Here is a 13,128-nt window from a genome sequence, read left to right as displayed (position 1 = left end):
CATACGCTGCTGGTGAGAGTGGGAAAGGGCACAGCCAGTTTAGAAAGCAGTTTGGCAGTTTCATAACAAGGTAAACATACGCCTACCTTACTTAGGCATTCCACTCCTAGGTATTTACCCAAGACAAATGAAAGACTATGTCCGTACAAAGACTTATCGCTAGCAGCTTTATTTGTAACAGTTCCAGACTGGAATAACCCAGATGTCCATCAAGAGGTGAATGAATAAACAAATTATGGTATATTTATATGGTGGAGTACAGCTCAGAATAATCATGCTGAGTGAAATAAACCAGACAAAAAAGATCCTTAAAAGAAAAAGGCCATGAAGTTGCCCCTAGTTACGTATCTAACACTCGAATGTAAGAGCACTGATGTTGTAATAGAGCTCTCAGGTCAGGAGTGAGAGGTCTTGTATCTTACAGCCTCAGCAAATCAAACTGTCCTTCCTTAAACTGGTGGCCCCGAATATCAAATTATCCTATATCCTTTGTCCTTTTTATCTTTTCCAGCTTTGAAGACTTAGGTTGCTTTGGGGTGAACTTGGTACCATGTTGCTTATTACCCAGTTCCTACTCAAGCTAGGCCTTTCTAGGCAAGAAGAAAGTACTTAAAGTCAGAATGACCTTAGTTAAGACCGAGTCCCTGAAACTGACCATATTCCTGACTTCTTCCTCGTGAGCTGAGTCATCCTTTAGTCTCTTGTGTCCTGGCTTTGTCTTGACCATTTGTTTTATCCAGGGTTGACGTCGGCTGAGTGTATATTCTTGGTTTTTCAGCACTTCAGATTTACTTAACCTACCAGCTCTGAGTGCTGCCCTGTCTCTTCGGAAACATTATACGTTTTCCTCCTAATTAGCAGCATCCTGTTTGAGCAAATCTCTTATACCCCACTACTCTGGTACACATGACATTAAATTCACACCAGCATGCATTTCCTCTGTGTTTGCGCAAATGTTTGTTTATTTACTGTCACATCAGAATTTGATGAGTCTGTGTCCTGTCAGAGTAAACTAGGAAAATGGATGGCTTTTCTCTGAGGTATAACCCACCCCAAAGTGGTGAGAGGTCAGCCTGTGGAGCAAAAAGGCCACAAGACCAAGGATCAGATCTGAGTTCTAGCTCTGCATCTTGTTACTGGCCAAGTTTGTGACTTGTCCTGGTCATTTAACCCAAGGCTCAGTTATTTGAGCCATAAGAACAGGTTGGACCAGAATTCTCAATGATTGACTAATAGAGTTTCAGTTTGTTACCGTTTTGTTACTGCTTTGTAGTGATGATTAATTAGTAGTAGCTTCTGTTTATTGAGCACTTGGTGCTGAGCACAACGCTGGTAGCTTGATAGGCGTTGTCGTCCTCAGTCTTCACAGCAATACCACAGGATGCATGTTATTCCCATTTTGCAGATGAGAAAACTGAAGCTCGGAAAGTTCATTTGTTTTCCGCAGGTCGCACAGCTCCAAGGTAATGGAGGCTAGTTTCGACTGCAGCTTGCGTGGTTCCCTGTATGTTTAACTGTCCTGCTTTACTGCTCCTCTGACGTGACGATTTTAACCACTTGAGGAATTGCTGGACTGTTTCCCAACGTGGTTGTACCATCTTACATTTCCACCAGTAGTGTGAGGGTTAGATTCTTAATATTCTAGCTAAAATTTACACCCCTTTCACTACCAACCATAATACCAATTCTCTTGTCTCAGGGTGTCCAGAGCATGTCTGCCTTTTCTGGAAGACAGCCCACTTGATCTGATCTTCTGAGTGCTCTCTAATGCTCAACGGCCTCTTTTCATGATTCTGTGATGTAGTTTTAGGTCTTCTCATCAATTCTCTCATGGAAGTCTTCAGTTTGTCTGGTGTTGCTCCCTCTTTTTTTATTTAGAGAACTAGGTACAATTTATTTACTTACTTATGGGTAATTTGTAATCAGAGATAGATAGTAGGTTGTCTTCTCAGTTTCCACTTCTTTGCTGGGGTAACTGGTAAGAATCCTTAACCTAGTAGTTCTCAACTCTGGCTGCCCATTAGGATCACTCAAGTCTCTTAAAAACAAATCCAGGTCTCACCCAAGGAGGTTCTGATTTATTTCATCTGGGCTGAGGCCCAGGTGATCCAAGTGTGCATCCTCGGTGGAGAATCAGTGCTGCCAGGAGTGGCCAAAGGAATGGTTCTGGCTCGGTCTTCTGAGGGCCCACACTGCTCCCATCCCTGCCATGTTTGTATGGATGTCTGCTTTATTGACTCAAAAATACTGTGACAGTCTTAGTTTTTGCTGGTGCACTCGCGTAGAGTGCCATCTTTAAGCATCAAACATTTATTTTTCCTGATTTCTGCAGAGGTTTTGTTTCCCCTCACTGTGCTCTGCAGACATTGGCTGCAGCTGTGTTTTGCCTCCCTTTCAGGCCACATTCAGTTTCTGGGTTGGTTGACATGCTCCAGCCATTTTAGGGGATTTTAAACACCTTTAGGTAGAAGTGGTAGTGGAAAACAGATTTCTCATTAGTGTAATGTTATGACTTCTTTGGAAATAGCTTCGAATGCCCCTCCTCCTCCCTAGTAGCAGGAGCTTCGAATAGTAGTAATAATGGAGCATTTACCCTGTTCTAGGCATGTGAAAAGTGCCATATGTGTACTGTCTTGTAATCTTTTGAACAGTCCTTTTCATAGGATTTTGTTGAATAGAAGCTTAAAGAGATTAAATAACCCAAAGTCACACACACACTACTAGGTGAGTGATAAAGTAAAGATTCAGACCTTGCTGTGTTTCTTTGGATTTTTGAACCATAAGGCTATTACCTATTCAAAGTGACAAATACAATTTTAAAGATACCAAAAAGACGAACAGTGACCTCTCCCTTCCATCCCTAGAGGCAGCCACTGTAGCCAGTCTGTGGTGTATCTTTTCAGAGATATGTATCTTTGCAAATACATATAAACTGTATATATTTTTCCTTTTCCTCCCTCCCTCACAATTGGTGTTTATTGTGGACATTGTTCTGCATCTAACTGGGAGATTGTTTCTTATCAGTGCATACGTAGATGTCTTTCTGTCTTGTTTTTTAACAGATGAATAGTATTCCGTTGTTTCCTCTGTTAATGGACATTGATGTTTCTTTTGATATTACAAACAATGCTGCAGTCAGTAACTGCGCACATAGATCATTTTGCACATGCTTCAGTACAGGCTTTGTCGCCCTCAGCGCTGTTGACATTTGGGACTGGATAATTCTTTGTTATAGGAGCTGGCCTGTCCCTTATAGAATGTTTATCACCTCCCTGTCTTCTATGCACAACGCCAGTAGCACCCCAATCCCAAATTGTGATAAACAAAAATGTCTGCCGATATTACCAGTTGTCCCCCAAGGAAGTAAGAAATTGTCCCTGGTTGAGAACCGTTGTTCTAACTTATCTTCAGGATAAATCTTTAGAAGCGGAATTGCTGAATCTAAGGTTATGTGTGTGTGAAATTCTGATGCCAATTGCTGAGTTGTTCTCCATAGAGATTGTACTGTTTTACACTCCAACCAGCAGTATTTGAGGATATTTTCTCATTTTCACCAATATGGTGGTTTCTAAAAAGTTTTTTGGCACCTCACTATGGTTTTAATTCGTATTTCTCTGCTTTACAGCTAACCTTGTTGTTGAGCACTTAGTGCTTGCTAGGCACATGGTGTTTTTTGGCTTGTGGGTTTTGTGACATGCTGTGAAATGCCATCCTCTCTATGTAGCCCTCTTAAAGTTTGGTACCTAGAACTGAAGACAGTGCTCTGGGTTTCTTCTGATCATAAGGAAATGATAATATGTAGCATCTAATGTGTGACCGACACTGTGCTCAGTATGATTTAAAAGTGCGTTATCCCCATGTCGCCTAAGCGTTTATTTTTAATAAAATGGGGCGTACATTCTTCCTTTTGCGTTGGTATGTGGTGTCTCTCTGAACACGTTCTGCTAGTCAAGTTCTCCTGAATTAGGATGTGTCACAGCTGGCTGAAGGAAGTATTTGATTCTGCAGTTGGGAATCATAATAGTCCTTGCCTTGTGATTGGGTCAGAATTGGTTTAGATGCCCCAATTTAAATTTGTAAGTTCTCTTAGTTATTTTCTCTTCCAGGACTCTCTTCTTTTCCTTGTTAACCGTCGTCAAAGTGGGAAATTATGGCCTTGTGTATGCTTATTTTCTTCGTTCTTTTCTCTAGGTGTTTTTGTTCATCACTAAATACCTAACACCTGATATAATGTGTGGCCCATAGTATGCGCCCAGTGAATATCTGAATGAATGGGAACTGAGGAGCCCTGGGAATCGGGTCATTTGAGGCCCTAAAGGCCTAGGTTTGCTGTTCAGTGGGTTGAAGAGTTTGTTTAGCTTAGCGATGGGCTCTGTCACCTTCCTAGGATGAAGCCATCTTCCCTCCTAAAAGGGTCAGAACTAGTTGGTTCTTATGTTTTTCTCTGGACCCTTTGGGTTTTGGGGGGAACTTTGATCCAAATAAGTCTCAGTGAGTTTGGCTGAAAGCTGTGGAAGTTAAGAGAATGAGTAAATATTCCTTGGAGTTAATGGCTTCCCCGGCCTCATGCCTAAGGAGTGTAGGGGAGGAAGACATTTCCTCCGCCCACTCTGGGTCCCTCTGGCCGGACAACAAATTAAATTCACACGAGACAGAATGACAGGAGAAAATGAAACAAAGCCGTATAACATGTATACATAGGAGAGGCTCCGGCAAACTGAGCAACTCAGCCAACTGGCCGAGGCTACCTGTGTAAGTATCTTCAGCTACAGACAAGGAGGACGTTTGGGGTAGTGGTTTGGGTCTTCAAAGGGGAGGAAGGCAACCCGCATGGAAACGGAAAAGCAAATGTTTGGTAAATAGAACCTTGAGAAGAGTGGGCTTAGCAAGGATCCTCCCAGTCTACCGAAACCCAGAGTTAGCTAGATTATGGCCTGTCCTGGGGACGGGCCTTTATTTTAAACTTCTTTCAGGCAGTTAGAGGGAAAAGTCGAATGTTCCTTGCTGAGTCTGAGCCTTTATTGTCTTCAGCTCGAAATAATCTGCATAACAGAGTGGTGCATCTTGGGGTGGCCTGCCCTGAACCCCATCAGGAGTCATGTTTATATTTACTTGAGGCAAAGTGATAGCCTCTCCTAAATGAGCAGTTATCTAGGAATTGTGGTGTGATTGAGTTCGGACGGGTGTGATTTTCTGGTGTTTCCAGAGGTACAGTCTGTTGAGGCCTAAGATGCAGTGACCTCTGGCTTTACCTACTGCTCTGCTGATCCAGCAAGATGTTTGGAACCCTGCTTACTAGCCACAGTTTACTTGCTTTTTATCTCTACTTCTCAGAATTTTTGTGAGGATTGCTTAGTGTTGGCCACATAACTTGTTTGGCTAGTTTACTGTTCTCTGTTCTGGAGCCAGCTTGTAAAGGAGAACTCAAGGGTGGGGCGGGACAACAAGGGGAGTTCGCGGCCTCTGATGCGGGAAAGTGCAGCTGGGTCATGGTCGGCAAACTGTTTCTGAAAGGGTCAGGTAGTAAATAATTAGGCTTTGCAGGCCATGGTGTCTGTCACATATTCTTTGTTTTTCACAGTTCTTTAAAGATAGAAAGACTATTGCTAGATCATGAGCCTTATGAAAACAGACTGTAGCCAGATTCAGCCCATGGGCTGTGGTTGGCCAACCTCTGAGCTAGGTGAAGAAGTTAGTTTAATGCTAAACGTGTTTAATGTTTTGGGGACGTGAACCAGAATAACCTTGGGAATTCTCAGTTGATTGTGATCCAAAGAAAGGGATCTAAATTCTGGCGTGGGAAGTCAGAGTGACCCTAGTGTCAGTCACTTTGGGTCCTCGGAACTCAAGGTGACCTTGGCCAGTGAGACAGCAGCTGTCCAGTGGGCCAGAGGGATCACGCTGCATCTTTCCTACAGGAGTGCTGGCTAAGGGAGACAGGGATGGAAGAGTGGAACGGAGATGTGGCCCTAGAATTAGGCTGGAATTAGATAGGTTTAAGGAATACAGTGACTCAGCGTGTTAAATTGGTTAAGTCTCAGAAATACATTTAATTTCCTGAACCTTTGCTAGGATGTAGTTGGAAATCTGGCATGTGCAATCAGTTTGGCCAGTTTATAAAAATGAAAGAGCAGGTTTGTACTTTGGATTCTGAGAACACCAGATTCTGATACATGAATCCAGATTTGTCTTGTGGTTTTTCTCTGATCGCAGGAAGTTCTATAGAGCAGGCCTGGCATGAAGGAAGTATTAATTTATTTCACAGTAGTTTGGGGGAGAGGAGGACACAGTGGTTAAAGAGCATGGTCTATGAGACACATGCACTTGTCCAAATTCCTACTCTACCACCTGCTAGCTATGTGATCCTGGGGAACGGAATCCTCTGAGCCCAGTTCCCTCACTTGTAAATAGTGGTGATAATGATAACTCCACCGTGGGGTTGTTGTGAGAATTGAGTGAGGATAGTATATGTAAAATGCTTATTATATTAGCTCAGTGTCTGTCATGCTAGCTTTCAGTAAATGTTAGCAGTGAAAGTGGAGGATCAGAAACAAGTATCAAGTATTTGTATTTGATCAAGTATTTGTATTAGTATTTGTGACTCAGCACTGCTGAAATACCATGTCCTGTTAATTTAATCACTAGATGTGTGGGAATGTAATGGGAGCAGTACTGAATTAGGGGTCAGAAGAACTGGCTCTGTCTCCCTCACTCAGTTTCCTAATTGGTAAATAAAAATAATACGTGTTGACAGGTTATGAGATAACATGTGAAGGGGCATTGAGTTCTATAAAGCAGTGGACAAAATTGAAGGTGAAGTCAGTAACCTGTTCACTTGTTCAGTTTCTTGGCCTTCTAAATATGTTGGAACAGAGCCAGAAGGTGACTAGTGTGAAGCTAGAAGAAACTCAATAGATGCTCCGTGGTTCCGGACTTGCATTGGTAACTGGTGGTTAGGAATGAGTAATAGAAAATTGGAATACTTTTGTAAGTTATTTGAAGTAGTGGAATATTGAAAATGAGTGGCCATAGTAAGTGAAAGAAGCCAGTCTGAAAAGGCTGCGTACTATTGGATTACAACTGTATGATCTTCTGGAAACGGCAGAACTATGGACACAGTAAAAAGATCAGTGATTCCTAGGGTTGAGGGCAAGGAAGGCTGAATAATTGGAGCACAGAGGATCTTTAGAGCAGTGAAAATACTCTGTATGATACTATCAAGATGGATGCATGGCGTTATACATTTGTCCAAACCCATAGACAACACCAAGAGTAACCCTAATGTAAACTATGGACTCTGGGCGATTGTGATGTTAATGTAGGCCCATCAGTTGTAACACAGGCACCACTCTGGTGGGGATGTTGATGCTGGGGGAGGCTGTGCATGTGTGGGGGGAGGGTATATGGGAAATCTTTGTACCTTCCTCTTAATTTTGCTGTGAACCCAAAGCTGCTCTTAAAAAATAGTCTTAAAAAAAAAAAAACAGTGGCTAGTGTGGGGAGATAGGCTGGAGGAGTTTAATCTCCATGTTGAAAATGTGACAATATCTTGTAAAATTAAAACTGTATATTTCTTTTCCCCTGCAATTCCATTTATAGGAATTTATCCTGAAAATATATTTGCATATGCATTTTGTATGCTAAATCCTGTATACACACATTATTTATAACAACAGAAAAGTGGAAACATTGGTGTCCAACCTCAGGAAACCAGTTAACTACATTAAGGTACATTCTTACAGTGGAAAACTATGTACCAGTAAAGAGTGAGGGAGCGCTGTGTGTGCTGAAGGAACACTTCCAAGATACGTTAAGCAAAAGAAACAAAACAAAGCAAGGTGAAGAACAGTGTTCATAGTATGCCATGATTATTGTTGCAGGCGGGGGGCAGTAGAAGGGATCAATTATGATTTCCTTGTATAGGCATAGAATATCTCAGGAAGAGTAGGGAGCTGGTAATATGCTTGCATCTGTGGATAAGAACTCTGGGTAGCTGGGGGACAGGTAGGAGGGAAATCTACTTTCACAGTATACTGTTTTTATCTTTTGAAATGTGTCTTATTTCCATATATTTTCTATTCAGAAAGTTTGAGTGGCCGCAGTTTGGAGTTGAAAACTATATGAAACGTGTTTGTTTTCCTCCCACGTCCATGTCTGCCGCTTGTTGCTCCACACCATCCCTTTGCTCTTGATGACTGGGGAAGCTGGCACTGACTCTGGGCATAGCCTGTAACAGCCCCCATTCCCAAAGCACCTTGGTGTTTCTCCTCTTGGTTTGTGTGACTGACGGTGTTTCTGTTTCCACCCCCAGCTTTGGCAGCGTGTAAGCAACTTCTTACCAAGAACCCAGGTCACCTCTAAGAAGGGGGCCTTAGGGAGAAGAATATCCAGAGGAAACCAATGCCAGACGCGTCTGGAATTACAGTCACCGCGGGCAGCATGAGACATTGTGTGCCAGCATTTATGTCCTCCTGGCAAAGACTGTAACTCTCCAGGTGGGAGGGTCCTGGAAGCAGCACACACCAGGAGCCTCCAGAGGAAGAATGGAGCCAGATGTGAACTTTCTACAATGAACACATTTTCAGCTTATGAAGGAAATTTGAGTAAAGCAATTATTTAATTTCCACATATTCAAGTTCAGTGGCCTTCCGTGTGAAGTGCCAGCAGCCACCCCTCCACAGGAGTTACTAGGATTTTTCTGGCACCAGGTTGAACTCTTCTTGGTACTTCTGGCAGTGACGGGTCTTCAGGACAGATTTATCTGCTAAATGCTCTTGGGCAGGAAAAAAATAAAACTGCCGAAAGCAGCGTAAGGGTAGCAGGACAGAGATCCCTCCTTCACTGCTCACTTTCACAGAAACTCACCCTGGACACGGATGCTTACCCTGAAGATTGATTCTGCCTCATTCCCCTGCAAGCCCGTCTATTCTGGAGAGAGCTGGCATTTTTGGGCTGCCTCCTGTGGCCCTTCTTACTATCCTCCTCCTCGCAAACTTACTCTTCAGGCCGTCAAATGATATGAACTTTGGAATGGAGTTTGTTATCCTTTGGGGACTTGCTCCCTTTCCCGGGCTCTTGCTGTCTGAGAGGACCATCTGAAGGCTGTGGTTTGTTCTTGGGGAGGAGGGCCTTGGCCTTGCCTGGATCCTCCACCATGTTCCTGTTGCTGCCTTTTGATAGCCTGATTGTCAACCTTCTGGGCATCTCCCTGACTGTCCTCTTCACCCTCCTCCTCGTTTTCATCATAGTCCCTGCCATTTTTGGAGTCTCCTTTGGTATCCGAAAGCTCTACATGAAAACTTTGTTAAAAATCTTCGCGGTGAGTGGTCCTGTTTACAAGTGGTTCCTTCACAGAGGAGGGAAGAAGTGCCCTCAGCAAAAAGTTCTTATCTGGTTGATGTTTATTTCTGTTGACATGGAGAAGGTAGGGAGGATGGGAAATGGCATTCGAGTAAAAAGAATAGCTAAGTGTGTACATGTGACAGCCCGTAGCAGTCTTTCTTTTTGAGCTGAGGTGCTTGTGTGTGTGATTCTTCTGTGCAGAGGAGCCTGTTCCATGACTCCACACCTGGCCTGTCTACTTGAAAGAGAGGGGCTTAGAATTAAAGGAAAAATCACTGCCAGACTCTCCCTTCTCATATGTTACAGATAGTGAAACACAAAGCTGCTGCTGACATTTTCCCTCACTGATAGTATGAGAGAGTCTTTTCTCTCTTTCACACATTTATCTTAAATAGGTTCTTGCATTTAGACAAAAAGAAGGAACAGAAAAGGGCATTTGATGAGTTGTTAGATTTTCTTAAAGATAGAGGAGAGGGATAATAAATTTCTTAACATATGTCAGAACTTAACTATCTCCCACTGAACAGAACTGGTCACAATGCCAAGGGGATGGATGAGAAGTGGTAGTGCCTGGATGTTGATCTATGCCACAGACTTTAAATATCTGTTCAGAGATCTGGTAACTTATTAGTAATATCTGTTTTCAGTGGTCACCAAATCGTGAGGTATTCTTTTCCACAACTGAGACCAGGTATAATTTGAGAAATGCACTCATAATAGTAAAAATAATACAGTATTATTTGTTCATTCTTATGGTATCAGAATAATTTCATCCATTTTCCTTTGGTTCCTTGTAATTCTGCAGTAACATTTTATCAGTGAAGAAATAGAGACTCAGATAAGTGAGCTGTATGAAATATTACATTACAGTGAGAAATATTTTTTATGTATGTTATTGAATCTTGGGTTTTGGTATTTAATATTCCTATAAGAATAGGACTTTTTTCACGTTTTAAAAAGTTGAGGTGAAAGTGACATAGCATTGAATTAACCATTTTAAAGTGAAGAATTCAGTGGCATTTATTATATTCACAATGTTGTGTAACCACCACCTCCATCTAGTTCCACAAGTTTTTCATCACTAAAAGGAAACCCCATACTCATTTAAGCAGTTGTCCCCCATTTTCCCCTCCTCCGGCCCCTGGCAACCATGAGTGTATCTTCTGTCTCTGGATTTACCTATTCTGGATATTTTACATTAATGGAATCGTGTAAAATGTGCTCTTTTGTGACTGACTGGCTTCTTTCGTTTAGCATAATGTTTTAAGATTGATGCGCGGTGTGATGTTTCAGTACTTTGTTTCTGATGGCTTGATAATATTCCAGTGTGTATGTGTACTATAATTTGCTTATCCTTTCATCCATTGACGGGCCATTTCCACCTTCTGGCTGATGTCAGTAGTGCTGCTGTGGTGTACATGTATTTATTTGGGTAGCTATTTTCAATAATAGGATTTTGGAGCACTACTTACATCCCTGGGGTTATCTAGTTCCCTGCTACTCAGAGAGTGGTCCAGAGACCACCACCGTGAGTATCACTAAGACCTGGTTAGAAATGGAGGTCTCAGGCCCACTCCAGACCTCCTGAATTAGAATTTGCATTTCAACAAGATCCAGGTAATTCATGGGCCCATTAACATTTAAGAAGTGGTAATCTAATCAGTCTTTGGACTAGCTACTTTACTAGTGTATAGTATTTTAATTAATCAGGAAATGTGATTTTCTTAAATTTCGGTCTGAGAAAATCTTCAGTAGAGCCCAGGGTTCCTGTGGACCGTATAACTTACTACCCATGCCTTTTTGCCACTGTGAAAACACACCAGTGTAGAGTTAGGAGAGCAGCTGATAAACTTTTAGGAGACAACAGTGAGGGATGTCTACCTTTCATTCAAGTTTATAAGCAAGTGATTCATTCATAGACCTATGGAAATACTTTATTATTTTTTAAATTTTTTAATTTTTTCTGAAGAAGAGTCACCCTAAGCTAACATCTATTGCCAGTCTTCCTCTCTTTTGAATGTGGGTTGCTGCCACTGCATTGGCTGAGGAGCGGTGTAGGTCTGTGGTGTGCATGGGATCTGAATCTGCAGACCTGGGCCACCAAGGCAGAGCATGCTGAACTTGAACCACTAGGCAATGGGGCCAGCCCGGTGGCGCAGCAGTTAAGTTTGCACATTCCGCTTCAGCAGCCCAGGGTTTGGCAGTTCAGATCCTGGGTGCAGACATGGCATTGCTTGGCAGGCCATGCTGTGGTAGGCGTCCCACGTATAAGGTAGAGGAAGATGGGCACAGATGTTAGCTCAGGGCCAGTCTTCCTCAGCAAAAAGAGAAGGATTGGCAGCAGATGTTAGCTCAGGGCTAATCTTCCTCAAAAAAAAAAAAAAGCATAGAAGTAGGCATTATCAGCCTAAGGTTCTTCTGTAATGGCTAAAATTTTTTAGCTTAGATCGCTTTGTGTAGGACAGAAGACCTAGAATCCATGTATATTCACTACTCCATTTTGAAAATGTCCCCCCAAATTAATAAAGTACATAGCCAAGTAAATTTTTCTTATTGTGACCATATTTTTAAGTATACATTCTTGCGACTTGTACTGTAGATTATAATTATACAATGGAAAGTTCACCAAATATATATATTGTTGGCCAATCCATGAGGCAGGTAATCTTGAACCATCAGAGACTCTTTGCTGACTACATCTTGAAAATCACTGGTTTGAGGCACGGTAATTTAGAAGTGGTGATGGAAGTAATGTGTATATATGTATATACCCATTTGTGACCTCAAGATTTCAAATTTCAAGAACTAGACTTGTGCCTCTTATTTCCTAGAAGTGTTTATCTGGCACTTAAAGGGTTCTGGGTCCTGTCCTGTTGAGTCTCATGGACAATTACAACTTGGCTATGAGCTAGACTAAGGAGTGGGCTGGAAAGGACTGGTATATACCAGCAGGGACATAGGGTGGGGCTCCAGGAGTGTCCAGTCTTTTCTCACCCTTGGTGAAGTGTTACTGCTCTGAGTTTATCTTAATGGACAGTAAGAACTGAATATGATTTTTATCAGCGGTAGTGTTAGATGGAAGTTGGATTTGGCCAAACTGGTTTTAGATCTTGGGAGGTACACATCTGTGTATCCATGTATGTCTCTAAAATACACCTGCCCTTGTGAGTGCTTTTTAGTGGAGGAGAGACCTTTATTTTGCTTTCTTTAACCTCTTCATCCCTTCCTAAATTGGCATGATATATATAATTTTGTAGTGGAAGGAAGCTCAGAGATCATCCCAGTTCCGTGGGTCTCTCCTGCTAACTACACATGTGAATCACTTGGGGAAACATTTTTAAAGTACTTACTTGAGAGCACTAGAATGGAGAGCACTCCCAAGAGATTCTGATTTAATTGGTTTGGGTGGGCATTTTAAAAAAATTCCTCAAGTGATTCTGGCATCTGCCATCAAAAGGTGGAGTCGGATTGATCTCCTCTTGAATGGGGACCTGCCTCAGGACTCGTTTCTAAGAAATAGAACGTGGTGGAATGTGACACTGGATGACATGAGATTAGGTTAGAAATGGCAGTATAACTTCTATCTGGCTCTTGGGATGCTTGCCTCTGGAACCCAGCCACCATGTTGTGAGGAAGCCCAGGCTACATGTAGGTGTTCAGCTCACAGACCCTGGAAGGCTCTGACAACCAGCATCAACTGCCACACACAGGAGTGAGCAAGCCTTCAGAGGATTCCAGCCCCCCAGCCTTTGAGCCACTCATCTGATACCAAACTGTGCAGTTTGC

General features: G+C 42.4%; 1 protein-coding gene across 4 annotated transcripts in view; it reads left to right on the top strand.

Annotated features, from left to right (window-relative positions):
* GPAT4 (glycerol-3-phosphate acyltransferase 4) overlaps window positions 1-13,128 on the top strand; it is a 38,707-nt gene that overhangs the window by 4,667 nt on the left and 20,912 nt on the right. For all 4 annotated transcript variants that reach the window (XM_046648423.1, XM_046648422.1, XM_046648425.1 and 1 more), the window contains one exon: window positions 8,312-9,319. In XM_046648423.1, coding sequence (XP_046504379.1) covers window positions 9,155-9,319 — 165 coding nt within the window. In that variant the 5' untranslated portion in view covers window positions 8,312-9,154. The remainder of the gene's footprint in view (window positions 1-8,311; window positions 9,320-13,128) is intronic.

This window comes from Equus quagga, chromosome 22 (genome assembly GCF_021613505.1).
Source record: "Equus quagga isolate Etosha38 chromosome 22, UCLA_HA_Equagga_1.0, whole genome shotgun sequence".
Taxonomy (NCBI): Eukaryota; Metazoa; Chordata; class Mammalia; order Perissodactyla; family Equidae; genus Equus; species Equus quagga.
Note: the sequence above shows the minus strand (reverse complement) of the source record. Positions and strands in the feature narration are given on the sequence as shown.